This window comes from Diadema antillarum, unplaced genomic scaffold (genome assembly GCF_040938485.1).
Source record: "Diadema antillarum isolate AM-2024a unplaced genomic scaffold, OU_Dant_1.0 seq00000740_RagTag, whole genome shotgun sequence".
In the NCBI taxonomy this organism is placed as follows: Eukaryota; Metazoa; Echinodermata; class Echinoidea; order Diadematoida; family Diadematidae; genus Diadema; species Diadema antillarum.
This window is the reverse complement of record NW_027271638.1, coordinates 1,004,783-1,031,374: the sequence shown is the minus strand read 5'-3', so window position 1 is coordinate 1,031,374 and position 26,592 is coordinate 1,004,783. Positions and strand designations below refer to the sequence as shown.

At 37.9% G+C, this 26,592-nt stretch overlaps 1 protein-coding gene and 1 long non-coding RNA gene across 3 annotated transcripts; both read left to right on the top strand.

Annotated features, from left to right (window-relative positions):
- Positions 1-1,474: 1,474 nt before the first annotated feature.
- LOC139738381 (scavenger receptor cysteine-rich domain superfamily protein-like) lies at positions 1,475-17,132 on the top strand. Its single transcript, XM_071649015.1, has 9 exons — positions 1,475-1,838; positions 3,741-4,064; positions 5,426-5,746; positions 6,389-6,709; positions 10,181-10,498; positions 12,812-13,129; positions 13,369-13,686; positions 14,407-14,724; positions 15,866-17,132. The coding sequence occupies exons 1-9, from the start codon at positions 1,757-1,759 to the stop codon at positions 16,273-16,275; spliced, it is 2,730 nt and encodes a 909-aa protein (XP_071505116.1). The 5' UTR covers positions 1,475-1,756; the 3' UTR covers positions 16,276-17,132.
- Positions 17,133-19,635: 2,503 nt separating this feature from the next.
- Positions 19,636-26,051, top strand: LOC139738384 (uncharacterized). 2 transcript variants are annotated; one of them, XR_011711441.1, is made up of 5 exons: positions 19,636-20,204; positions 22,946-23,216; positions 23,676-23,820; positions 24,532-24,626; positions 25,274-26,050. It is a non-coding gene; the product is annotated as an uncharacterized lncRNA (long non-coding RNA). The 2 variants fall into 2 exon arrangements; XR_011711440.1 differs by lacking the exon at positions 19,636-20,204 and having other exon boundaries at positions 22,286-23,216; positions 25,274-26,051.
- The last annotated feature ends 541 nt before the right edge of the window (positions 26,052-26,592 follow it).

Genomic DNA, 26,592 nt, shown 5'->3' with positions numbered 1-26,592 from the left:
TTGCAACATTGTATGGGGAACTTCAAAAAGCCACATTGATAGTATATCACTTTTGCAAAAGAAAGCCATACGTATATGCACCAACTCAGGTTATCGAGACCATTCAGATCCTTTATTCGCAGAATTAAGAACACTTAGGGTAAATGACATAATTTTTTTTTTTGCAAAACTCACTTTTTATGTTTCACTTACATAATGGTCAGTTGCCATCTTCTTTTACTCACTATTTCAATTAAACAAGGAAATACATTCTTATCCAACGAGACAATCTGATAAGCTTCACTTGTATAATCCCAAAACAGTGATGGCTCTGAAATCTGTCAGACACACTGGACCCGATGTTTGGAATTCTCTTCCCTCTGAAATTCGAAGTTTAAAGTCCATGTATTTTTTTTAGGAAGGCTGTAAAAAACAATTGTTATCTGAATATCAGTAATTCCATCGTCATTGTTAATGTATTATACACGAAATTCTTTCGTAGAGACATCGACGCAATTAATCTATTATGTAATAATGATTATGTAACCGACCATGACCTGTATCAACTGTACACCTGCATACCTCGGTGAGAAAATATTTTGTCATGTCTTGCTAATCAGTGATACAGGTGACTTTACTTTATATAAACCTTTAGCGAAAGCAGACAAACCTCTCCTTTCAACTATCCTATCTCTATGCAAGTCATCCCTCCCTCCTAATCTCCTTCCGATGTATATCATTATGTTATGCTACGGGGGCTGCACGCAAATCAAGTTACGCTTATGCTGTAGCCCCTCTGTATTATTCATTCTTTTGCTGTACATTGTACACAGGCAATGAACAAGAAAATACTTATATATATATATATATATATATATATATATATATATATATATATATATTATTATATTTATGTTTGTGTATGTACAATGATGTACAGTGATGATACAGAAACCAATAAATCAAATCAAATCAAATCAAAGTAATACAAGAGGATCCAACGTGATACTCGTGGAATAAGGATTACTTCACAAAATATGATGATTTTTATTTCGTCTAGTGTAAAGACAGGGCAGTCTTTTACAAAAAAAAATAAGTAAAACAGCAGCTGTCCTTGCAGAAAATGAATGAATGACAGCAGGAGATGGCTGAAGAAACATCAGCAGTGCTACATGTTATAATAGATCCTATAACACGAATGCTAGCAAGGTCACATTACAGAAGGAAGAATGATTAAAAACGATGTCGAAATCATGACAAGAGATGAATGGTTAAGTAGGTTGACTTTACGACGATTGATTATAAAGTATATATACATTTATGACAAATGAACTCCATAGCCGCCAGACTTTTTATTTCTTTTGAGAATCTACTTAAAAAGTGACCCTAGAGGTCATACAAATTTGTTTGCATGACTTATGTATGCGTTGGGTGGGAGGCATAATTATCGGCGTCATTTTGCGTTGTACGTGCGCTACATCCACTGAGGGTGTGCTCTGGTCATTTAGGTTTCTAATGCTGTGTAGGGTTCAAAGTATGTTTGCAAAGTGACTGGCGACACACACTGACGACTTTCGATTAAACGACATCACGCATTTGCCATTTTGCTCTGAAAACCAGCGCCTTTAATCTTGCATTTCCGAGCAATACTAATAAATCTCGCTGTATAAATCACAATAGTATAATATTACATTACTATACCAAAACCTGCATTGCTCTTTTATCTACCTTCCGATACCATACTCTGCAACTGGTTGGCAGATACCGCCGTTGCCGTATGCGGCCTTGCGCCAGTATGGACAAATTCGCCATCTTGATACTGGTGGTAGGCGCTTTTGGATTCACAACAGCAGATTATGGTGAGATTTTTATTTGCTACTGTCGACGTTTTATGCATATCCTAAGTGTCTGAATATCATTCTAAAGATGTATACGATTATGATTTGAATGTAGAATAAGTTAAGAAAGGGTATTTCATTCTTTCTGTTCACAACCCACTGTTGCTTTGTTGTTGTTTTGTGTGTGTGTGTGTGTGTGTGTGTGTGTGTGTGTGTGTGTGTGAAGTTCAGTTATTTCCCAAGCATGTCGCACTTTGCTTTAATATAAGATATACCCTAACTATAGATGAGTATAGCAGTTTACCATTCCGGCCTTTATTCTATTTTTGTTCATTTATATTTCATTATTTGAGTTGTTGAGGATCGCATTTTTATTTGAAATCTTGGCATCTGCAGTAGAATGTCATGTTACATTGCACCTAAAAGATCTGCTAGTCTGAACAACCATTGTCCTCATCTTTTATTTATTTTCATTATTAGTGGGTTAATCTACCGCTTTTTGGAGTTGTAGCCCTTTGGTCGCATAGCTTTGTGCCGAATTGGTTGCAAAGAAAACCTATACACTACACTATTGACACTATAAAAATTCACACCCAATATATTGCATCAGCGACAAAGAACAGCTAGCAGCCACAGAGCTATTGCAACTATACTGCCCTACTTTGGCAAAAGGAAGCAAGTGACAAAAGTGACATTCTTCGTATACAAAAGAGCAAAATGTGTGTCATTTACACTGACGTCAATGGACTATCATGATGTCTTATCTAACATATCTCTTAGCAGGATGACTGTTTCTGCATGACATTTGGCCTAGAAGAAGAGCTCATTATGTTATTATGAAAACATCAATAACTCAAATTCGGACGGTATGTCACTTCCTTCCTTTTGCCTAAGTAGGGCAGTATAGTGCTACATAACTACATTGTACCACAGGGTAATGCAGCCTGTATTTCTCTTTCTGCTCATCTTAAGGCCTAGCACTCCTGCTTTGACCAATTCCAATAGTGCTTCTGACACAAGTACCGTTAACTTTATGTCCTTTCTAATATTTCCAGCTTTCTTCGTGTTTAATAGAAATAACGCAGAGTATGTTCTTAGTAGTGATGGTGTAGGCTGTGGTTAAATCTTCGCAGTGCAGCAAGGGGGTGAAAGTGAAGATATATGTTGCAGTAAATGTGGCAATAAATACCGTCATCAGAGCATTCATTCAGATTTTTTCTCTTTTGATTGAATTTTCTTTATTTGTGTAAATGAGATATAGAACAGTTCGTCCGTCCGTCCGTCTATTATCATACATTTACACGTGATATCTGTTCAGGAATTCCTTATTAAAAACCAGTATCTATGTGGTGACCTTTATCAGTCACATTCCGACATACACAGTGTTTCGATTTGAAACAATGCGCCTGCCAGATGTATACATCAATCAATCAATCAATCAATCAATCAATCAATCAATCAATCAATCAATCAATCAATCAATCAATCAATCAATCAATCAATCATACAATCAATCAATCAATCATAGTTTATTTCCAATCGTTGAATATAGTTATAGTTATGAATATAGTTATAGTTCATGGGATTGTATATTCCAGGTGGTAGTATAGAACCGATAAAAGAGAGCCTCCGGCTCTTGTCTGTCTGATAATTTGGATAGATTTTTTCTTTCATTTCGTTTTGTCGTCTTTTGTGAATACCTATGACCTAGATAAAGAAAACGAACCTATAGCTACTGCGTGAACCACTAGCGAACGACGCTTTTTTATTTTAGAAGCTGTTTTGTGAATGACGTAAATGCATATTGTGCGTATGACTGTGTGTTTTATTGCCTGGATTTACTCTATCCGTGGCAATATCTATCATTGTGTTGGTTTAGTATTTTTCTCTTTTGTTTGTAATTCTGGACTGTCTTATTTGCAGAAGGTGAAGTGCGACTCGTGAACGGTCCAGTGGCCAGCGAAGGGCGTGTAGAAATTTATCACAACGGTGAATGGGGCACGGTGTGTGACGACATCTGGGGTATCGACGATGCAGCCGTGGTGTGCCGGCAGCTCGGCTATCAAGAGGCTTGGCAAGCACGAGGATCTGCTTACTTTGGGCAGGGGAGGGACGCACAGATCATATGGTTAGATAATGTGAACTGCGCAGGCAACGAGCTTCAACTGAGTGACTGTCTGTCTGCAGCTTGGTCTACACACAACTGTCTCCATTCGGAGGACGCCGGCGTGAAATGTGGAAATCAAAGTGAGCATTCATTTCTATAAAAATAAATAAGAAATCCCTTGGACTTTCCCCAAAAGCATCTCATGAGAGAAAAAAAAATGTGCGTTAATTTACGTGCGTGTGTTAACGTCTTAAATCTGAGAAAATCTCACATTTCAAAATTTGACAAATGTAATATGATAGGCCTAATATATAAAGAGCTTCATAGAAAAACAAAAAGAAGAAGAACAGAATTAACTCCAACTCTGATATGTAAGCAAAAGTTAAACCCGCTGAAAACTGGGCAGTACAGCTGTAATAATGGAATAATGGAATAATGGAATGTTTTTAGTCATAATCGCAAGGGTTTTCCTTGACATACAAGTGAAGTAGGCCCTAGTATTTCAAATGGTTTTATTTTGCTCTATCTGATGATGAACGTACTTGAGATGACTCGTTCAAAATGCCGCCTAACCCATTTCGCGACCACTGCCTCATTATTATGCGTATTCCTTTATGCACAAACCGATTTTGTTTATACAATAAAACAACACTAACGACACTCTAACGCAGAAACTCTAAAGCAATCGACGTGCAGATTTGCTTTATTTTCCCTCAACGTCATCATTACGTCTATGTGAAGTCAGTCTTCACAGTCTTACTTTTCTGTCGGTCATCAAGAAGTACAACAAAATTATTTTAGATAGAGAGGGAAAATATTATAGCCCACATGTTTGGCTCATTGTGGAAAGATCGTCTCGGAAAATAAGGCTAGAACACTCACAGATTAAAACTAAAAGACCAAGATCTCTTAATCCAATGTTAAAAAATAAGGATGTGATTGTCTCATTTGACAAATGACAAATTAGAGAACAAAATATCAAGTTACTGCGTAATTTGCTTTCTCTGACTTCAAAAGGAAAATGAAAAGAATAATGCTACAAATGGCGATATATTGGTATTAGAGTTTGTTTGCAAAAAAAAAACCGATAAGTCCATATTAGTCAAATGGAGATATTCGCGATTAAAGGTCAAGAAAAAAAAGTGAATAATAAGAAAATGTTTACTTCTTTCGACCGTAACTTCAAAAAATATATACCTTTTATAATGACCAATATGTCATTTACAAGGTATCATTTTGTACTTTATGACAGAGACCGTACTTCAAAATCTTCAAAAACGGACTTATCGGTTTTTGCAAACAAACTCTTCATATATATATATATATATATATATATATATAATATACATATATATATATATATATATATGTAATTCTGGATCCACCACTGAAACATGATAGTATTTTCCTCTTCTTGATTTTGTTATAAACTGTGAAATGCTAAATGTGTCAAGAAACAATTAATCGCTTCAGTTCTGTTCGTCAACCCATGTTCTCCTAGCTTTCGAGGGAGATGTACGGTTGACCGGAGGTTCGAACCCAAGAGAAGGTCGCGTCGAGGTCTTTTACGGAGGTCAGTGGGGGACCGTGTGCTCAGATTCGTTCTGGAGCAACACGGACGCGCGGGTTGTTTGCCGTCAACTTGGGTTCGAGGGTGGAACTAGCCGCATTGGTTCTACGACGGATGTTAGTAGCCCGATACTTTTCGGCACGGTCAGCTGCAACGGGCTGGAAAGCAAACTCACAGACTGTTACAAGATTGATCCCCTGTATTGTAATCGCTACATTACTGCTGAAGTCAGGTGTGAGGGCGGACTGTATGGTAAGTAGGGTCTTACGATATTCATGATAGGATCGTTTATATAATGCTGCCCAAATTTGAAATGATTTTTTAATAAGATGAAATGAAATGAAATGAAAATTCATTAAAAAAACCTACATCGTCAACATAGTCAAAACAGTCAAAAGGTAAAGGACAGTTTTTGCACCAAAAAAAAAAAAAACAAACAACAACAATACCAGAAAAAAACATAACAAAAAACAAACAAACAAACAAACAAAACAAATGGCAAGGGTGTGCCGGAAAGTCGAGGCCAGTTGTTTCAATAGATTATAACGTATTTGCAATATTTGCAGAAGCAATGCTATGTGTACATGTACATAATTACAGGTTTTCATAGGGCATCATTTTTACATTATTTGATAAAATATTATTATTATTATTTTCGTAATGATATCCGAAAGCGCAAGGGTGTTCATCTTTCTTTCTTTTTACATTCTGTAGAAATCGTCTCTGAATTATACTGCCCACATACGATATGAAGTGATTACCATTTTCCCCCTTGTGCTTAAATATTTTACATACTGCTTTAGATCTTCTTTCAATTCAAAAGAAGGCTTATGAAGGTAAATGACAACTCATCTCATTAAACGTACCCGACTTTCGTTAATTTCTTATGAGCAGGGGACGAGGGAAGCATCCGACTGGTCGGTGGTGAATATGAACAGGAGGGCCGAGTGGAGTTCTACTACAACAACGAGTGGGGCACTATATGCGGTGACCAGTGGGGGTTGCCAGACGCCCAGGTCGTCTGTCGTCAGTTGGGCTACGCCGGCGTCATCGACTCCAACGCTTACCATGGGAGTGGCAGCGGTGCCATCCACCTTGACGAAGTGGCATGCCTGGGCTCCGAAAGCAGTCTGGCTGATTGTGCCCACAGTGGTTGGGGCTCCTACAGTTACTGCGGTCATAGTCAAGACATTGGAGTAAGGTGCAGTCTCACAGGTAAATGCATGATTATTTTGATTGTTTTGGTATTGCTATCGTAGATTTTTTTGTCGCCCTTCCACAAGTCCTTTCTGTTTCTCCAGATTTCAGTTTTATCAAATCTGTATTGATAAGATATGAATTTAGATCCTATAGCGTAAATTATTTACAATTCGCGAAAGAATTGGTTATTCAAATTCAGCAAGTAGTCAACAGATAACAGAGAAGAAAGCATTGATTTCCAGACGTCTGGGCTTGTAGTCAAGGCGCTAATTCCTGTACGGGCCTTAATTAAGGAGTTCGTTCAACCCACCCCGCAGAAAAAGTTTGACCACACAGAGTGGTAGATGGGACCTCCAGGAACACCCCCAGGTAGTATGTGAGTCGAAATTGTGGTATCAATACAATTTTACAGGCCATTTTAGTTGCGACAAGACCTTATTGTTCGAAAAAAAGTCTGCGCACGCCAAGACTACTACACGCACCACTAGCACTGCTACAGGCGCCAGTGCCTGTGGTGCGTGTAGTAGTCTTAGCGCACGCAGACTTTTTCCTCGGCAAACAAGGGTTTTTGCCAGCAAACTCACTAGCTGAGGTCTGTGTAGTTTAGTTTCTAGCCGTTTTTATTTCGTGTATATTTTTTCCGAGTTGCAGCAAGCCGAGTGAGGTTGCATACCCAGTGATTGTGACCCCAAACCGTTCGGGCGTCGCAATCACTTGGTATGCGCCTTCGCTCGGCTTAGCACAAAAAATTGGGCTTCTACACATGCGCAAGCTGCAACTCGGAGAGATGAAACCGAAATAAAAACGACTAGAAACTAGACTGGGGTCGGTTACGGCTGGCACTGAAAATTACAACATAATCACAGTTTTTTGCAGTTATTTCATGAATAATTCCTCAAAACACCGTACAACCATATATATATATGTTGCTAGAGATGTCAGCAAAACAATGGGATACATTGTAAGTTATTATTGTGCATGGTTACCATACTAACCAGATGTATACAGGTGATTGATAATCCAAAAAATGCCTCCAACTGCTGCAAACTTTGGTATTTTTTGTTCAGTTTTTTTTTTTGTAGCTAGGTGAATTAAAAACAAACATTTCTATTGATTATTGTTCAAAAAAGTTTTTTCCCTGTTGCCATGGCAACCAGTAATATCCAATCAGGATTCAGCTGTCAATACTTAAGAACTAATGCCCATATTTTCAAAAAGCTCAATAAGCATGTCATTCTGCATAATTGTACCATTTACCGTACTTTTAACACATATTTGACTTCAAATTACAGGCAAATGTTGTTTCCAGCAATGTATGGACACAAAATTCCCTTCAAAATCTATGTTAATACAGAGAGCAAAGCCGACGATATTCTGATATTAGCTTTTTAGAGTATATATTTACAGAGAAATGGTTATTCCAAACAACCTTGGAAAAGAGCAGAAGAAAGCAATTGATTGTTCTTGTTCTTAAAGGAAATTTATTCAAGAATGCAGATAAATTCCTTTCTAAAGAAGGAATATACACGTACACTGCATTATCCATCAATGGAATTAAAAGCGTACTTTTTCGTTGGTAAGCTAGGGTTAAAGATAAAAAAAATATAAAATGAAAAGTCATGACATGTAAATTTGTATTAAAACGTGCAGTAATGAATTAATGCTATTAAGGAGAGAATGAGGGAAAATCTTAGGGGTCCTATCCGTTTTATCCAGGTTAACTTTGTAGTGTTGAGGTGTGTAGTTTAACCCTATAAAGCCCAAGGGGGGGGGGCACATTGTGCCCCCTACCATATCTTCATTTGCCGCTCCTAAACCCTTTACCCGATTTCAACCAAATTTGGTGGTTTTTCCTAAAATCTTATTACAAACATTTTGATATATAATTTAGGTATGTCCGATATTCCTGTTTGCTATGGCAACCGTAAACTGACAACCATGTTAGTCAGATTTTGTATGATTTTCTGTTTCAATTTCAGTTAACAATATAATTATGGATGAAATGGGGTTTTCTTGGCTATAGTTTGCTAAAGGAAAGAAATGTGAAGTAATTATGGTTGAGAATTACCCTGAAATGGTCTTCTTATTATTTCCTTTATTTTCTATGTAACATAGGCAAACAATAGATATAATAGAAGTAATCGAAAATACAGCATTTTTCAAAGATTACCTTTTTATTTTGTGTTATCTTCACACAAGCTTTGCCTGGAATATCATTTGTTTATCATAATATCAATCTGTAAACTTAAAATTTCAGTATTTTGGGAATATGAAATGTGATACAAATATGAAAATTATGCATCCATTCCAAGCAATACGTAATAGGTTTCATATATTTCTTTATATTGCAATGAATTACGCCCCCACATGTTGACCTTGAGAAATTTCAACCATAACAAATAGTGAACGTTGACTTGCTCTTCCTTTGTAGTACATATGTGACAGTGCACCTCAAAACGAACATAAAGTCGCACACACTGATTTTGCGTGAGGACTGAAAATAAGTGAAATGGGTCAACCTAGCCGAACCTGACTTTTTCATATTTTCTGAAAGAGCGGGCCTTCTTTTAAATTATGCTAAACTTTGGTATCATAAAACGGGCAGGAAAGTGTGTTTTTTAGCAGTTTTTCTCTAACATTTTTGGTAGAATAGTGTGATTAGGTGTGTCTTTAGAATCCTTTTTTCATTTCTGAAAAACCTTGGCCACACTCTTCACTTTCAACTCTAATAGCTTTTGAAAGAATAGTGCTACTGCTTTGAAAGTTGGCATTAATTATGGACAGAATGTGTTAATGAGGCGTGCTTAATTTTAGTTTAATCTGATAATCCCTTCATTGTTGTTACTGTGGTGGTTTACTTCCTGTTTTTTTTTTTTTTTTGTCCCACTCATGGCACAGCCAGCACGGGTTGGTAAAGATTAAGCGCTTGAATAGACACTGTACTTCAGAGCCTCTTTTCTCAGTTCACACTTTTCCTGAGTTTGTGCTTTCTTTCCAATATTTAGATAGGTTAGGAGAGTCCATTTGATATGAGTTATACATCATTTTAAAGCTTAAAGTCTGCTCTTTCAGAATATGGTCTTAACTATAAAAATTCATGTGTGGCGACTTTTTGTTTGTTTTGAGGTGCAGGGTCACATATGAAAATGATTAATATAAAATAACAACATATTTACTGGGGATAAAGAAATAGAAAGAAAAAACATGATTTTAGCAGAGAATCAAGAAGTAGGGATAAAACCGGTTTCACAAGTACACGTCAGCTTTCATATAATGATTTATGCGCCCAAGTTTTGGAATATATCTTTTGATGAGCGTCTGGTAGTTGTTTGAGACGTGTTCATATCAGACTCTGGATGCGGAGCGTAGAAAATGTAATTACAGGTGATCCTAATACTTTCCAATAACCGTTGGGCCCCTCAACTCAGTTCGTTTAGTTTCTCCTTGATCTATATACCTGACTTTCATTGCAATTTTCTCAAGCAGAAGATGAGGGGAATGTCCGGCTAGTCGACGGGTCCTCCTCACTGGAGGGGCGCGTGGAGATCTCCTATAATGATGAATGGGGGACGGTGTGCAACGACCAGTGGGACTTTACCGACGCCCAAGTGGTTTGTCGTCAACTGGGGTTCGCTGGCGTCGATGACCACGAAGTTTATTTTGGCAGCGGCGTCGGTTCCATCCACCTCGATGACGTCGAATGCCTTGGTTCTGAAAATAGGCTCGTCGAGTGCAGTCACCGATCTTGGGGCTCCAATAACTGCGATCACACTGAAGACGTTGGTGTGAGATGCAGTGTCACTGGTAAGTATGTTCTCATGATAAAAAGATTGTAACATTAACAATGCATTATGTTGTGCATTGCCAAAATAATCAGCAACTCGTTATGTGCCGCTTTCGCACACCCGACTCAGTCGACGGCGTGCCAACTTAGCATAATTCTGCTCAAACGGACAAACCTGCCCAAACTGATTGATAGATCGCCAAATGCCAAGGCAAAATGAGAGCGTTTCTCCTGAATCCGTTCCTCGCGAATCCGTTCCTGTCACATTTGCTTGCATTTTATGTGGTGACCGAATATGAAACGGTGTTCCCTACTGGATTTGCATGTAAATTCTAAATTTCTGTCCTTTTTTTTTTGTCCATGGGTCATGGATCTGCAACAGATGTACTTGTCATTTTGAAAGAAAACAATGACAGATTTGTCATACAATTTCCATCAAAGCAAATAAGTTTGATATTTTCTTTACAACTTTGCTCACTACATGTCCAGTCTAACTGACATCTATAAAAGTTACATAGATATGAAAAAGAGACTGTTTCTTCAAAGCATGACTGCGTTGGTGTGTCAAACTATTGTGGCACACACGGAATTTCCACTCTCAAAGTTTTCGCGACAATAATCTGTAGGAAAATTACGCCATTTCGCATACTGAATTTCAACCCTAAATTCTCTATACATTAGGATGTAAAAAACAAAAACAACAATAAAAAAACCCGCAATACTTAATTGCTTACAAAAGCGTTTCATGGAACACATATCTTAATTTTTCCTGCTCGATATCGAAACATTTTTCGAATCTTTCCCCGTGTCTATCACGTCTATGGAAGCCGGAATGTTTAAGCCCTAAAATTATGTCGTATTCACATTATCATTCTCATGTCAAAATTGCTATGAGAGCAACTATTGAGTGTGCAGTATGTGGTTACTTGTTCTCATTTTCTCACACACATAAATATATGTGAGAAGAATCTTCTGTCCCCCCGAATATTAGTAGTTATTCTCTTTTGATTATCCTTACTTTTGGTCTTTACTTGTTCCCGTGCTCCTCATCCTGTTCCTCACACTAGACATTTGTTGGGACCTACACTCGTATTTCTCTTTGTATCCTTTACTTTGATTGAAAATGGCACATCGACCGCTAAGTATTATGTTTGTATTCCTATTTCTTTATGTATATATCCAAGCTGGACATTCTGTATTGTAATTGTTTCGTTATGTATCATGTAGTTTTCATCGAGAAATACGAAAATAAAATTGAAATTGAAAATTAAATAATGCGATTAAAGGCATTCTTTGCGCCACAGAAAATTAAAGAGAAATGAATTATCATGAAGAATTTTAATGCTAAATGTGAATTTACTTTATCAGTTTAATACTCAAAATATTTTATCGAAAGAAAAGATATTTTTTAGATTTGCACATTAGTATGAATAGAGCACTCAGATATTACTAAAATTGATTCACTGGTAGAACGGCTTCTTGGGAGCTTGTTTACGGTATATGCTGTGAACACTTATGAAGTAATAGTGTTGAAAGTGAAAAAAACAAACAAACAGAGATGGAGTGAACAAGCTTAACATAGATTAATTCAGGTTTATTTTGTTTTGTTTTCTTTTGTTTGTTTTGTTTTGGAGGAGTTTCAGTGCCCTATCTTCATGAACGTACGGAACATGATATTATCCAAATGTGTTTTGCATGTATTACTTTGAATAGTGCATTCAACATTTTTTCATAAATTTTATCAACTCTATCCAAAGCGTAAACAGGTGGCCAGACAGGATTTTTCACTACATCTAGCTCATGGCTGGTGGGTATCTTTTATATGGGTAATAAACTTTCAGAAATGAGTGGTGTAATAATGCAGTTTTAGATCCAGAATCCATCACAAAAGTAAAATCTGCATGACGAGTAAAGCGAAAAGTCTTCCAATAAGGTATTGATCTGGACAAAGAAGAAACAAAATTGGATTGAAAGTGACGATCAAGATTTACCAGTAACGACTGGAGACTCAAAATATTAAAGGACAAGTTCACCTTCATATACATGTGGATTGAGTGAAGCCAACAATATTAGTAGAACACTTCAGTGAAAGTTTGGGGGAAATCGGGCAATCTGTTCAGAAGCTATAGTAGTCTTCTCATCCAGCCATGACTGAGTAGAAACTTCAAAAAATCATAACTTTTGAACGAATTGTCTGATTTTCCTCAAATTCTGATGTCTTCTACTGATATTGAAGCATTTACTCAACCCTCATGTATATGAAGGTGAACTTGACCTCTAACCTCATTTCTAGATTACAAGCTTACAATTTTCATTGTATCCGTGGTTCACAGATAACGAAGGAAACCTCCGACTAGTCGATGGCCTCTCCGACGAAGAAGGCCGCGTTGAGATCTACCACGACGACGAGTGGGGGACCGTGTGCGATGACCAGTGGGGATACGATGAGGCCAAGGTAGTCTGCAGCCAACTCGGCTTCCCCGGTGTTGATGACTCCTATGTTTCCTTCGGCAGCGGCACCGGTACGATTCACCTCGACGATGTCTCATGCCTGGGATCCGAAAGCAGGCTGGCCGATTGCACTCACCGGGGGTGGGGCTCCAACAACTGCCAGCATACTGAAGACGTTGGAGTGAGATGCAGTTATAGAAGTAAGTTTGGTTTTAAAACCTCTGTGGGTTCAAAACATCGGAATAATCGCATACAATTATGTTATAAAGGGAATGTGTGTGTAACTTTTGAACGAATTGTCTGATTTTCCTCAAATTCTGATGTCTTCTACTGATATTGAAGCATTTACTCAACCCTCATGTATATGAAGGTGAACTTGACCTCTAACCTCATTTCTAGATTACAAGCTTACAATTTTCATTGTATCCGTGGTTCACAGATAACGAAGGAAACCTCCGACTAGTCGATGGCCTCTCCGACGAAGAAGGCCGCGTTGAGATCTACCACGACGACGAGTGGGGGACCGTGTGCGATGACCAGTGGGGATACGATGAGGCCAAGGTAGTCTGCAGCCAACTCGGCTTCCCCGGTGTTGATGACTCCTATGTTTCCTTCGGCAGCGGCACCGGTACGATTCACCTCGACGATGTCTCATGCCTGGGATCCGAAAGCAGGCTGGCCGATTGCACTCACCGGGGGTGGGGCTCCAACAACTGCCAGCATACTGAAGACGTTGGAGTGAGATGCAGTTATAGAAGTAAGTTTGGTTTTAAAACCTCTGTGGGTTCAAAACATCGAAATAATCGCATACAATTATGTTATAAAGGGAATGTGTGTGTGTGGGTGGGGGTATGTAGGTAAAGGCTCCGTCGTTGTTTAACCCCATAAGGGCTCAAACGCCACACAATCTTTTTTTTTTCAACAGTTCGTATCTTTCTTTGCTAGTGAAAGAAAAAAAAATGCCCGTTTATAATTGGTATAATTTTGTCGTTTACCTCTTTGTTAAAATAGTTGCAAAGTCATTCAAAGTCCCTCAATTGAAAACAAATTCGACTTAAACCTGATGCTCAAATAAGTAACACTTTTTAACTCCAAGTAATATACATGTTTCTCCTAGAGTGACGATCAAGATTTACCAGTTACGACTGGAGACTCAAAATATTAAAGGACAAGTTCACCTTCATATACATGTGGATTGAGTGAAACCAACAATATTAGTAGAACACTTCAGTGAAAGTTTGGGGGAAATCGGGCAATCTGTTCAGAAGCTATAGTAGTCTTCTCATCCAGCCATGACTGAGTAGAAACTTCAAAAAACATAACTTTTGAACGAATTGTCTGATTTTCCTCAAATTCTGATGTCTTCTACTGATATTGAAGCATTTACTCAACCCTCATGTATATGAAGGTGAACTTGACCTCTAACCTCATTTCTAGATTACAAGCTTACAATTTTCACTGTATCTGTGGTTCACAGATAACGAAGGAAACCTCCGACTAGTCGATGGCCTCTCCGACGAAGAAGGCCGCGTTGAGATCTACCACGACGACGAGTGGGGGACCGTGTGCGGTGACCAGTGGGGATACGATGAGGCCAAGGTAGTCTGCAGCCAACTCGGCTTTCCCGGTGTTGATGACTCCTATGTTTCCTTCGGCAGCGGCACCGGTACGATTCACCTCGACGATGTCTCATGCCTGGGATCCGAAAGCAGGCTGGCCGATTGCACTCACCGGGGGTGGGGCTCCAACAACTGCCAGCATACTGAAGACGTTGGAGTGAGATGCAGTTATAGAAGTAAGTTTGGTTTTAAAACCTCTGTGGGTTCAAAACATCGGAATAATCGCATACAATTATGTTACAAAGGGAATGTGTGTGTGTGGGTGGGGGTATGTAGGTAAAGGCTCCGTCGTTGTTTAACCCCATAAGGGCTCAAACGCCACACAATCTTTTTTTTTCAACAGTTCGTATCTTTCTTTGCTAGTGAAAGAAAAAAAATGCCCGTTTATAATTGGTATAATTTTGTCGTTCACCTCTTTGTTAAAATAGTTGCAAAGTCATTCAAAGTCCCTCAATTGAAAACAAATTCGACTTAAACCTGATGCTCAAATAAGTAACACTTTTTAACTGCAAGTAATATACATGTTTCTCCTAGATTTTTTTCAAAGAATTGTCTGTTACTGTCTAATTAGACACTAAAAACATTGCCAATATACTCTCCTTTCATCTTCATTGTAGCTATCTAGTAGCTATAGTGTGCACTTACAGATAGCTCATTTTGGTAAAATGTCGACCACATCAATAACAACGATGAAAAATAAATAGAGGGTGAAAATCACAAAGTCGAGAAGTCAAAGAAGAAGAAAAAAAACAATGAAGAGAGGGGGGTGAAGAAGGGACATGGCACACCAGCAACAAAGTGCATTTGTGACCTTAGAGTCTGCAACTGATCTCCCACTAGAAAAAAAAAATAAAGATTTAACGTAAAATTAGGACTGAAATTATGACATTTGATAGAGGAAATGTGCATTAAATATGAAGTATGTACCTGCACAGGCATTGCAATTTGAAACCAAATCAAACACAAAATGCAGAAAAAAGCGTACAAACACAACAACATTAACACATACGATGCAGTGATTTTCGGTGGACTGGCATTATGTCGAATTGAGATGAAAATATTTTGGCCCTAGCAGATTTCGCGTTTATAGATATTAGTGGCTGATTCATTTAAGATCGTGACACTTATGATGTAAGTAAATATCAATATAAGCACATATTAGTATACTCTGTATACATAATAGTATAATCAGTAGGGCCTACATAAGGGGATAGTGCTCTGAGTTATGCAATTCTCTTGGTTTTTGTCTGGAGATGATTGTCTTTGGTAAGTTTTTGACGACATGGCTGTGTTACATGTTTGTGTGCTCTTTTTCAGCCTCCCGTGGCCTCGAAACATGGGTGATAGCTATCATAGTTGTTATTTCATTGGGAGCCTTCATTACGTTCAGCTGCATTGTAATTGCTGCGTGTGCGTCGGCGAAAAAGAAGAGCAGCGGTGCGCAGAATAGAACTACGGTGGCGGCCTTCACAGTAAGCGGTGGAAATTATCCGTCCGCCGCCGGACCTACAACAGTACATGCTTCATCGGTCTATCCGACGCAGCCAGCAACAGTGAATTTCTACCCACCGCCTCCTAGCTACACCACCGTCATGGGGCCTGCGGCGTCCATCCCTCCTATCGGCAGCGGAAATAATGTACCGTTGGCGCCTCATTCAGCCATCAACCCATCTCAGGCAGAATCCGATGGGACCACTGTATCTAAGCCTCCCGAGATTGCCAAATAGGGCGATTCACTACCGACATGTCTTTCTATAAGAAAAATAATGCGATCTGACGCGTCACATTCATGGTCAGAGCAAGTTTAATACCAAGTCATGCGTGAAGATTGTCCATTTTGCTTCTCAATTGAAAAGCAGCTATGATTATTGACTAGAAACTGAACATTACAACATAATGATTCCGAATGCTTTTTGTGTTTTGTTTTGTTTTTGTCTTTTTTTACGTCGACAGATTACCGTATTATGAAAAAAAAAATACATCATGTATGAGGATGGATCAATACGCTTTCCTTTGATCTTGCCTATGCAACTTACCAATACAAAGACATTCTTTAGAAGTTTGAAAACGCTTCATTTCTGCTAGTTTAGCCGTTGTTTTGTCTTTCATTAATGTATTTGTATATCTTTGATTGTTACTTAGAGCAGCGTAAAGAAAAGAAGTTTATCTTAGTGTCTACATTTTTATCTTAAGAATATGAAAACCCCAGTGCACTTTTTTCTTACAAAAAAATATTGTATTTCTTTGAAATCCTGACGAATAAACGAATGAAAAAATTGCGATGGTATTTGCATTCGAGGAATCGAAAAAAAAAATCGAAAAAAAATAATATTGTCATTATAAGCGCAAAGGGTACAAAACGATTATCAAATAAAAGTTTCGATATTGTGTAATATTACCTTTATTTTATGTCGTTACTTGATTTTACTTTCATATAGAGGTGCTTTTTTAACATAATGATAATAATTCAAGTCGCATACATGCGTGCAAGTACAACAACTCTAAATGAAAACAATTGTAAATGAAAATATTTCCTTATTTTCTGATTTATTCTGCTTGCTATAAATGTCATTAAAACACACAAAATGATGTTTCTATGTCTACCTGTTGCTTGCTGTTGAAGTGCTGTCATCTCTGCTTGTGAAACACAACATTCAGTATAAAGACGAACATGCACTGTAAATAATTTGTTATATGTATATGTATATAATTATATATATATATATATATATATATATGCATGCATTTAAACGTACATATAAACAGAATTACTTAAAACGTCGCAGAATGCATCCGAGACGGTTAGATATGACATTAAATTAAATGAAACATGGATGAACATTATGTCACACGAAGTCCACATTACAGAAGGATATCTGACTGTGCAACATTAAAAAACCCTACCAGCAGCTGCAACAACAAGAACAAGGACAGTATCATCAACTATCCCAGCATTTTCTAAATACCTTTAATCAAAACAAAAGCATACGTTTCCGAGTTATTTATGAGAAAAAAAGAAGCACTGACACCAAAAAAGAAAAGAAAAAAAAAGAAATGGGAAGTAAAGCAAAGGCAAAAAACGGAAGACCAAAAGAGTATGAAAGAAAGAAGAAATATTACGAGATATAGAATAAACGACAATAGTACAGGATAGGAGTGGAATACAGTTCTTTGCTAGAGGTTCTTGCACAGAGACCTGTTGCATCCCATAATAACAGGTTTCAGCAATGAAAAACAATAACATTTCTAATTCTGTCATTTTTTTAATTGAACTATTTAGTTATCTTTGGTCTAAATGTTAAACAGATACATTTTGTCAGTATCTGCTGGATCAGATTTTTTTTTTCATTAGAAAAGGCAGTGCTGCCACATCTTTCTTTGATGCAAGCAAACGTGCATAAAACATTATTCTGAACACAAACAAACATAATCGGTATGTACATACTTTTATGCAACACACACGACGTATGTGGGGTATACATATATATATTTACACACACATATATAAGAGTTCACGATATTATGACTTTCACAATGAAGTCACGAAGCTAGTGACTACACGTCATTTGCCTGCATAATAATGATAACGATTAAAACGTTAAAGTTGCAATATTAGTCAAGATCAGAAGACACACAAACAGGGGAACAAATAAATCCCTGTATAACAGGTGCCTATTTTATCAAAGATACACATAAGTCTGTGTCTACGTCTATGCCTCCTAAATATGGCCGATATCTGGCGAAGTGTGAGTCGGCCCTTAATAGATCTGCGACACGAACGCTTGACGACGCAGCCTCACAGGTGATCAATGGAAACAGCTGAGTGGCCCATGTGTAGAACGCCATGTTTAAGCTAATAGCGTCGTCTTTGGCGTTTGCGTTGCAGATATATATGGCTCACTAAAACAATTTTATGAAGTAACTGCATTCGATAATGCTGTTTAATACACAAAGTTTAGCTGTATTAATATTAGGGTTCTTCTTTCAAAACTGGTGTTGTTTGTATGAATTGCGTAAATTCACATTTCCTGGGCCTGATGGTCTAGGTTGATTTTTCTTATATCCGTTACAATACCACGTTACTTCCCCAATATTAAGCATTCAGCAACCTCTCACATACATAGACAGTATCAGTCCCCTTTTATTTATTTATCTATTTGGTCTTTTTTTTTAATTCGCAGAATAGTCTGATTCTGCAACGAAGGGGTTGTTTCACAACCGTACAACCGAGGCCTGCGACGTTTAGATACATTTCACAATGTAAATGTATGTTTTAGCGTAAAGAAGACAACAAGGAGAAAAAAAAAAGATTAAATGTCTAATCATTATTTAAATTCAACTCTTTGGGTATTTTTCATTTTTTCAACAGTCAAACAAAACTTTGTCGATATTGAATCAGATCTTGTATTTTTCCATTAGAAAAGGCACAGTGTTACCACATCTATCTTTGATACAAGCAAATGTGCATATAAAATCTATAATTATCTATCTATCTATATATATATATATATATATGAAGAGCTTGTTTCCAAAAGGCGCTAAATCCATTGAAAAATGATGGATTTAGCGCATTTTGGAAGCAAGCTCTTCATATATATTTATATATATATACTATATATAAATGAATAACTTGCTTCCAAAAGGCCCTAAATCCATCATTTTTCAGTGGATTTAGCCCCATTTTGTTGCAAGCACTATATATGTATATATATATATATATATATGATTATTGAAATGATTATGTTTGTAATATTAAACAAACTGTTTTGTGCGTGCGTTTCATTGAAATCCTGTAAACTTTTTTGCTCAAGTACCAACGAATTTCAGTGCTTGTGTTTGACGAGAAAAAAACGTGTCATATATACATGATAAAATGGACATAGATATCAACACCATTATCATTAGCACGTGGCAGACATAGAAAAACAAAGCCTAGAAAAAACCAGTTTCCTCTACTTTTGCCTTCACACACAACCTAAATGGGTCAATTCCTGGCCTGACTAGCATTAAACTAGTCGAGCACGGTTAGTAAAAATTGCTATACGAACATGATGATAGTAAAATGCGGCAATGCAGCTGGTAATGCTCTGCTGGATTAAATCAGGCCATGGTTTACTAACCCAAAGCTAGTCAATCAAGTCTGACTAGCATAAAATTGTATGCTGTACTAGTTTGCAGTGTATACGCCAAGAATTAGTCAAAGTGGAGGAACTAGTGTAAAGCTAGTCGAAGTGGAGAAACTATCATAAACTCGTTGATCTTACGAAAACAGCGCATGTTAGTAAAACTGAAGGAACTACCGTGAACTAGTAAGTCAAGCTGGCAGAACTAGGGTGAATTCCAGTGAATACATATTTGAATGCATTTGGTTAGGCCAATAGAAATTGAGAATTCCCCTGTCATGTGTTTACTTTAAGCCAATCACCAGCCGCAATTTCCCCTGGTTTGGGCGCGGGAAGGTTTGCCTGAGCGACGCGTCTGTCGCCTGTGCGTGGACGTACTGTGTGCATGTGTATACGATGTGCTGTGCGTGTATTATATGCATAGGATTTACGTGCTTGTGCAATCGTGAGAATCAGAGCCTGGATGTAATGGACGTGAGAAAATTTCTGTCTTCAAATGGAGTGGGGCGGAGATATTATTCACATTTTTGAAGGTAAGCAAACCATAGATCGATCTAATTATAACTTGTTGAGTTTTTCCAGTATTATGGGCTACTACCTCTCCGTAAACGACCATCTAAGTTACCTTACGAATAACCCCGGGCCAGGGACGCTCGCGGACTTGTAACGTTAGTGTACACAGTTAGCTATGGGGCTGGTCGCAGTTACCTTACCATAAACACCTAACAGCTAGAATCCGAGGCCGAAACTCAACTGTTAGGTGTTGGAATCTAATACTACAGTAATACTTTGAGTCTTTGTGCATGTTGGGATGGGGCTCGGCCTATTCGCGGACTATAAAGTCTTTAACTTTTTAACGTTAGAAACGCATTTTTCAAACAATTTTCCAAAATTAACAAAAATGAGTGACGAATGTAACCGTCATTGACATTGTACATCTGACATTGTAACTGTGTGAGGGGACTACTTGTACTTTTGTAGGCACCTATAGAGCGAAGTTGAAAAAATGCCTCTCATGATACATCGATCATCAGGAGCTATCTTCTAATAGAGTTCTAAAAGTTCTAACGTTAACATTATGCGTTTCAGAAAATATTGGGACACACTAAACTCTGAGTCTAAATTCTCCAGAACGTTAGTCGTAGGCCTAACGTTAACTACTAACAGTGTAATGTTAGATCTTAGAGAAACTAATAGAACTAGACACGGTCTAGTCTACATGTACTTAAGTTGGGGTTCTACCGAGGTAGGGCTTACTCTAAGTCTAACTGTAAAAGTCTAACCGTTGGCGTTAGTCTAAACAAGTCTCACAACCGTTGGCGTTAATTGTAGGCCCTACTCATTTATTCTATTCCAACTAGAACAGCATTAACGCGAAATAGGCCTACTATTACTAACGGGTTAGGCCCAACTAGTATTAGTAGGTAGTCTAGAACTCCGGTTAGGTCCCCACTCACCCTTCACCGCTATAGCTGGGGACTTCTTTCAACCTCCATAGACTTTGCGCATTAGTGGAGACACACACGCAGAATGAGAGGGGACCGATATCACGATTTAGCCCTAGAACGTAGTAGAAGCAGAACCTAGACCACTGTTAAACATCTAGGGCCTACATTGAACGGTTTTCCAGGATAAGCTATATCCTAGGGCCTAGGTCCGGTTCTCATTGCGGTATTATAGACCTAACGTTAGGTCTACAGTGCAGTGGTATGAACTCTACATGGACTACAAGCATAGCATCATGCACACAGAGATGATCACTGTAAAGTATGTAGAGGGAGACGTCTGGTCGAGTTTAGACCACGGTTAGAGATCGACGTATATAAAGCTGTGCTATAATTAACCCTATTTTAACTGGGGGGGGGGGGGGGGGGGGGTCAAATTGACCCCCTTCTCGACATTTCACGCCACGATTCCGCAACGCGCAAAGATTTTGCCGCGTCATTTCATGACTTTTTTTCATTGAAGTCTCCCGCATATTTTGAGACCAAATTTGCGATGTCCGGGTACACCGTTTTGAAGTTACGCAATGTTTTGCATATGCATGTCAACCTGAAAACAGCTCAAATTCATGATTTCTGTGCAAATCCTATGCAAATTGTGGTTTGTTTGTTGTTTTTTTTTGTTTAATTGATATAAATTAGATTATTTCAACTTTTAACCATTGAAATTAATCAATTCTAATGTAGATAAGCTTGAAAAAGTGCCTGCAACAAATTTTGGAAAAAAAACAAACAAACAATGAAAACAAAAGATCGAAAAAACAGTAAAATACATGAAAAATTAACAAAACAATAAAAAAACAAAAGAAACTGATTTTGACTGCGCTATTTTTTTAAAAGAAAATTGTTTGATGTGTCTTGAGGAACTCTGACACAAAAATTTAGCAATCCTTCAGTCTTTTTGTTGGAGTTATATGTAAAAATATAATTTCATGCATAAATTTGCATAATTAATTTATTCAAAAATATAAAATCAACATTTTTTCTATTGTATGACCGTGTAATCTTGTAGTTGACATCCGGCTCTATTTTCAGGCAAAATTTTGCGGCGATCGCGCGATCGGCGGCCGAGATCTGAAGGGGGGTCAAATTGACCCCCCCCCCCCCCCCCCGTAAAAACTTGGTCTCCAATAGCCCAGTTGAAATAGGGTTAATGCAATAGACTAGAAGCGTCTAGAAACTCTACATTGCTATTGAGTCGACAGCCGAATCACTGACACTGTGTTGCCAGAAGGTGATCTCGATTGATACGGTAATAAAAAAAAAAAAATGGTGAAATTTGGTGATTTATATAATTGTGATGACCTATGTAGTAAAAAGGACTTTTATTTGCCACCACATTCGAGCATCCACACAGCTGGGAGAATACCATAGTGCTATTGCACTCCCACGTCATGTGTGGCAATCATCTAAGTAAGAAATACGATGCATGCACTGTTAAGTGTTAGTCCACTGTGACATCACACTTCTAGCTGAAGATCAACGTGCTCACACATCATGGAGATCGATCCCCCTTTTAGCAGACGACAACGGGTACTATATTTGAACATTGTTTTTTATGAAAGTTACAGGTGACCTTAGGCATTGAAATTTGGCAGAGATCATCTTTGGGTCTTTCTAAATATGCTGATCGATGTAGCTAAAAAGTAATTTCTAGCTTTTCTATTGATGCACACTTAGTATTTGTGTGGACAAAACGGAACTGCATATTGTCTTGTGGAGATGAGTTCTAAATCCATTTCTGAACATTGTGTTTTCATGCTTTCCTCCAGATAAAAAGACGTAACATGACAGTTCTTCGGGAGTGATGGTGATTTAAAGGAACTCGGTATAGGGGTCATCATTTGGAGAACGAAGACAGATTGATAGCTGTACAGTCTCTGTCACACCACGAGGGTGCAGATCACCAGATTGAAGAAGTACATGTAACAGATGTGGCCAACGACTAGCCATTGAATGCAGGGTTGACGAATGCTGGAAACACCGGGCCAACATCAGCGAAGGAGCCTCTGAGATATGGACTTCCATTGCACTAACCCTGCTGTAAGCTATTCTGTTGTTTTCCACGATGATTAATGAAGGGAGACTAGTTTGAAATTGATTCACATTTATTTTACATTCTAGAGTCTCAGTAATTACATAAGAGGCTACATTAAGAGACTGAAAGCTTTGTTGGTTTTGTTTTGTTTGAAGAAATGATTTTCAAGTATTAATTATTCTTCATGGAGCAGTTTTGGAGCTGTCCTTCTCTCTGAAAATGAAAGCCTTGAGAGGTTAGTACTCGTATTTAAGAAAAATGTGTACTTGCTGTATCGACAGAAGTGAAAACCATGTTATGGTCAGTCTTGAGTTGTGTAAGTAGAGCTGAACGTTGCTTATGGCAAATATGTATATTAAATGATTTTGCACTTCAAGTTTATAATGTAAACTGGAGGGACCTATTATCCTCATGCCATAATTTGTATGATTTGTAAAACCTTTAAATTTTACTTATTTGCCCAGGAATTCAACACACACATCACTCCAAGGGGGAGGAGATACTTCAATAGCTGATGGAAGGAGTTCTGACTGCTCCAAGGAGACACCTGCTTATCCAGATCATCGTAGCATATTTCTTGTTGATAATGGAAGCAGAAAACTGTACAGCGTAAGTTCAATTGTTTGAATACTGGTCTGGAAAACCAGTTTCCCATTGTCATGTCTTGTACTATACATTTCCATGCAATATAGCACCATCTAATTTGCCTGTTCACTTTTGTTTTTGTCTTCTCAAATATAGAGAATAACAGTCTAAAATGTGCCCCCCCCCCCCCCCAAAAAAAAAAAAAAAAAAAAAAAATGAAGGGACCGGTAAGTATAACGTTGTAAATGAAGTGATGGTTATAGATTTAAAAATAAAGACTGATATACTTGTATGAAACATGTAAACAGAGTGTACCTACAAGACTCCGCGCTGACTTATTTTCTTGGTAGCCCCATTGGGCCACATGTAAATGATAATAGTCCTAATACTTATGATATAATTATAATAATGATGAATAAAAAAAATGGAAATTGATTTGCCATAAAGTTCGATGGATAATCACATCTTGTATTTTTCTACTAACTGTGCACATCCACACTTAACCCATCTGCATGAAATTTTCATTTGTATTAACTGATATTTGGTGTAAGAAGCACATGAATAAATGTACTTGAAACAGCGGTACTGAATAGCAATAGAAATTAATGCCAAGAAAAAAAAACATGAAAATAGTTCAGCCCCTTAAAAGATTGAAATGAGGGTCAATTTTTTGATGTTATATATTTGCTTCGTAGAATATGATTAACATTCTTCTTGCTTCCTTTTTAAATTCAGATACCCAAGTAGTGAGCAAAAGACGCGTTGAAGCCAAGGCAGTTGCGATGCAGTACCCCACTTTGTGAGACACCACACAAGGTGCACAAGGATATGTAAGTTTATACTCATAAGTTTATGTGATCTACAACTTTTTAGCCCTCTTTAGCAGAAAGCTTAAGTGACATACATGGTATCTTATTCATCTAGCTTGCAAAAACTTGAACATTTTCAACTTTTCTCCAGAGATAGTGGACAGAATTCAACCATACTAGGAGTTGATCATCCTTGTTTAGTTAGGGGGCAAGGACCCAAAGTTGTTCAGGATATGGTCATGAGCCCCCCCCCCCCCCCCCCCCCCCCCCCCCCAAAAAAAAAAAAATGGCCTTTACAGGGAAATTAATTGCATCTATGTCTTAATTAAATCATTGGGCAAATATACAGGCAATGTGGGGGCTTTTGATAATCTTTGATGTACATGTTCATAGATGTCTAATAAATTTTGTGTGCAGATTGGTCTGATTCCATGACTTAGGTTGGATGTACGTAAACTCCAACGTAACGTAATGTAACGTAAGCTCCAACATGCCAGTTGCGCCGTTCATTTATTATAAACCTATTCTCGTTTTCTTCCATAAGAATGCCACTACATGTATTTCTACTGCTATCAGATCTTCATCAGTTATAGTCAACTCTGTGCCAAAGTGAAATTTGTTGAGACTCGAGAAAAAGCTTTGACCTACAATGCATTCTTATATTTCAGGAGTACCTGTATGACAAGGATCTCGGGATTCATTGAGTATCGTTTGGAGACCTTGAGGAGCTATGACACCACTCATCAACTCAGGCAGAGAGAGAGTAGTTGCAGCTCCCACCAAGCCCCTGACTGAACACAATTCCAACGTTAGATTAGAAGCCCAACGAGAAGAGACAGCTACCATCGGTGTATAGGCCTACGTACATATCCTTGCTTTTTCCTCTTTTGAGATACATTAAATGCTCCTCTGAAGTTGGAACTTACATTCTTGTTGAAGAGTCAGCCTCATCAGGCTCATCTGTAGTTGAACATGAAGCTGTTACCAGGACGTACTGCAGCACTTCAACACTAAAAGTAGAACAGGGCTCGTCGATGAAAAGAGTTTGTTTTGAAACTTCAAGCTGCCCTGAAAACAACCTTATTATAGGGAAGATTTTATTTTCCCAAACAACTGGCAGTATTCACCAAATATTGTGATGACACAAAACGATCCAAATTCTGTATGTTCATCCATGCTTCCTTCCATGTGTCCATCTGTTACAGTTTCAGTAACTTTTTTGAACTTCAATCGTAACCAAACTTGGATAATAGGTGCACTATGGTAACTTTCCCCTTATGACACACTTTGAAGTCACATGACAGGGTCAAAGCCTCAAAAGTAAAAAAACAAGGTCATTTGAGGTATAATTGTTAGTTTATTTTGGTTAACTGTTTCAAATTTTGTCAATTAGTGCTAGTTGATATTTAATTTGAATATTAGATGATCAAATATCAGTAACACAATAAACTGCCTTTAGTCAGAAACTGGCTTTCTGGTGAAAAAAAAAAAAAATTGATCTATTTTTAGGACAGAGACTGGTCGATCCATGTACTGTTTTCAAAATGTGGTCTTAACAACTGCTAGTGAAGTGGGTAATGTTCATTGTGTCTATTTTAAACTCAACTGAGCCAAAGGCTTGAGTGAGCTATTGCGATCGATCGCTTTTTGTTCGTCATGCGTCGTGCATAGACTTTTACATTTTCATCTTCTTCTCAAGAACTGGTGGGCGGATATCAACCAAACTTGGTGGGGATCATTCTTAGGGGGTAGGGACCAAAAGTTGTTCATGTGGAGCATGTGGCCCAGGGGGACAGCCCCAAGGGGAAAAAGGGGGTAATCTTTAAAAATCTTCTTCTCCAGACCCCAAAACAATGCAGTTAATATGTTATTTGTAGATCTATACATTTACCTATAAAGAATATAGTTTGTTCATGGAAAGACCCAAGTTTCGGTGGTGGGGGCCAAGGGGAAAAAACACATGTCCATCTTCTTCAAACCGGAGTCC

Bases quoted from the DNA above. Each gene is read 5' to 3' on its own strand.
- LOC139738381 (XM_071649015.1), top strand. From the start codon at position 1,757: ATGCGGCCTTGCGCCAGTATGGACAAATTCGCCATCTTGATACTGGTG. The intron at 5,747-6,388 runs GTAAGTAGGGTC...TCTTATGAGCAG, and splicing joins GTGTGAGGGCGGACTGTATG to GGGACGAGGGAAGCATCCGA. The intron at 13,687-14,406 runs GTAAGTTTGGTT...TGTGGTTCACAG, and splicing joins AGTGAGATGCAGTTATAGAA to ATAACGAAGGAAACCTCCGA.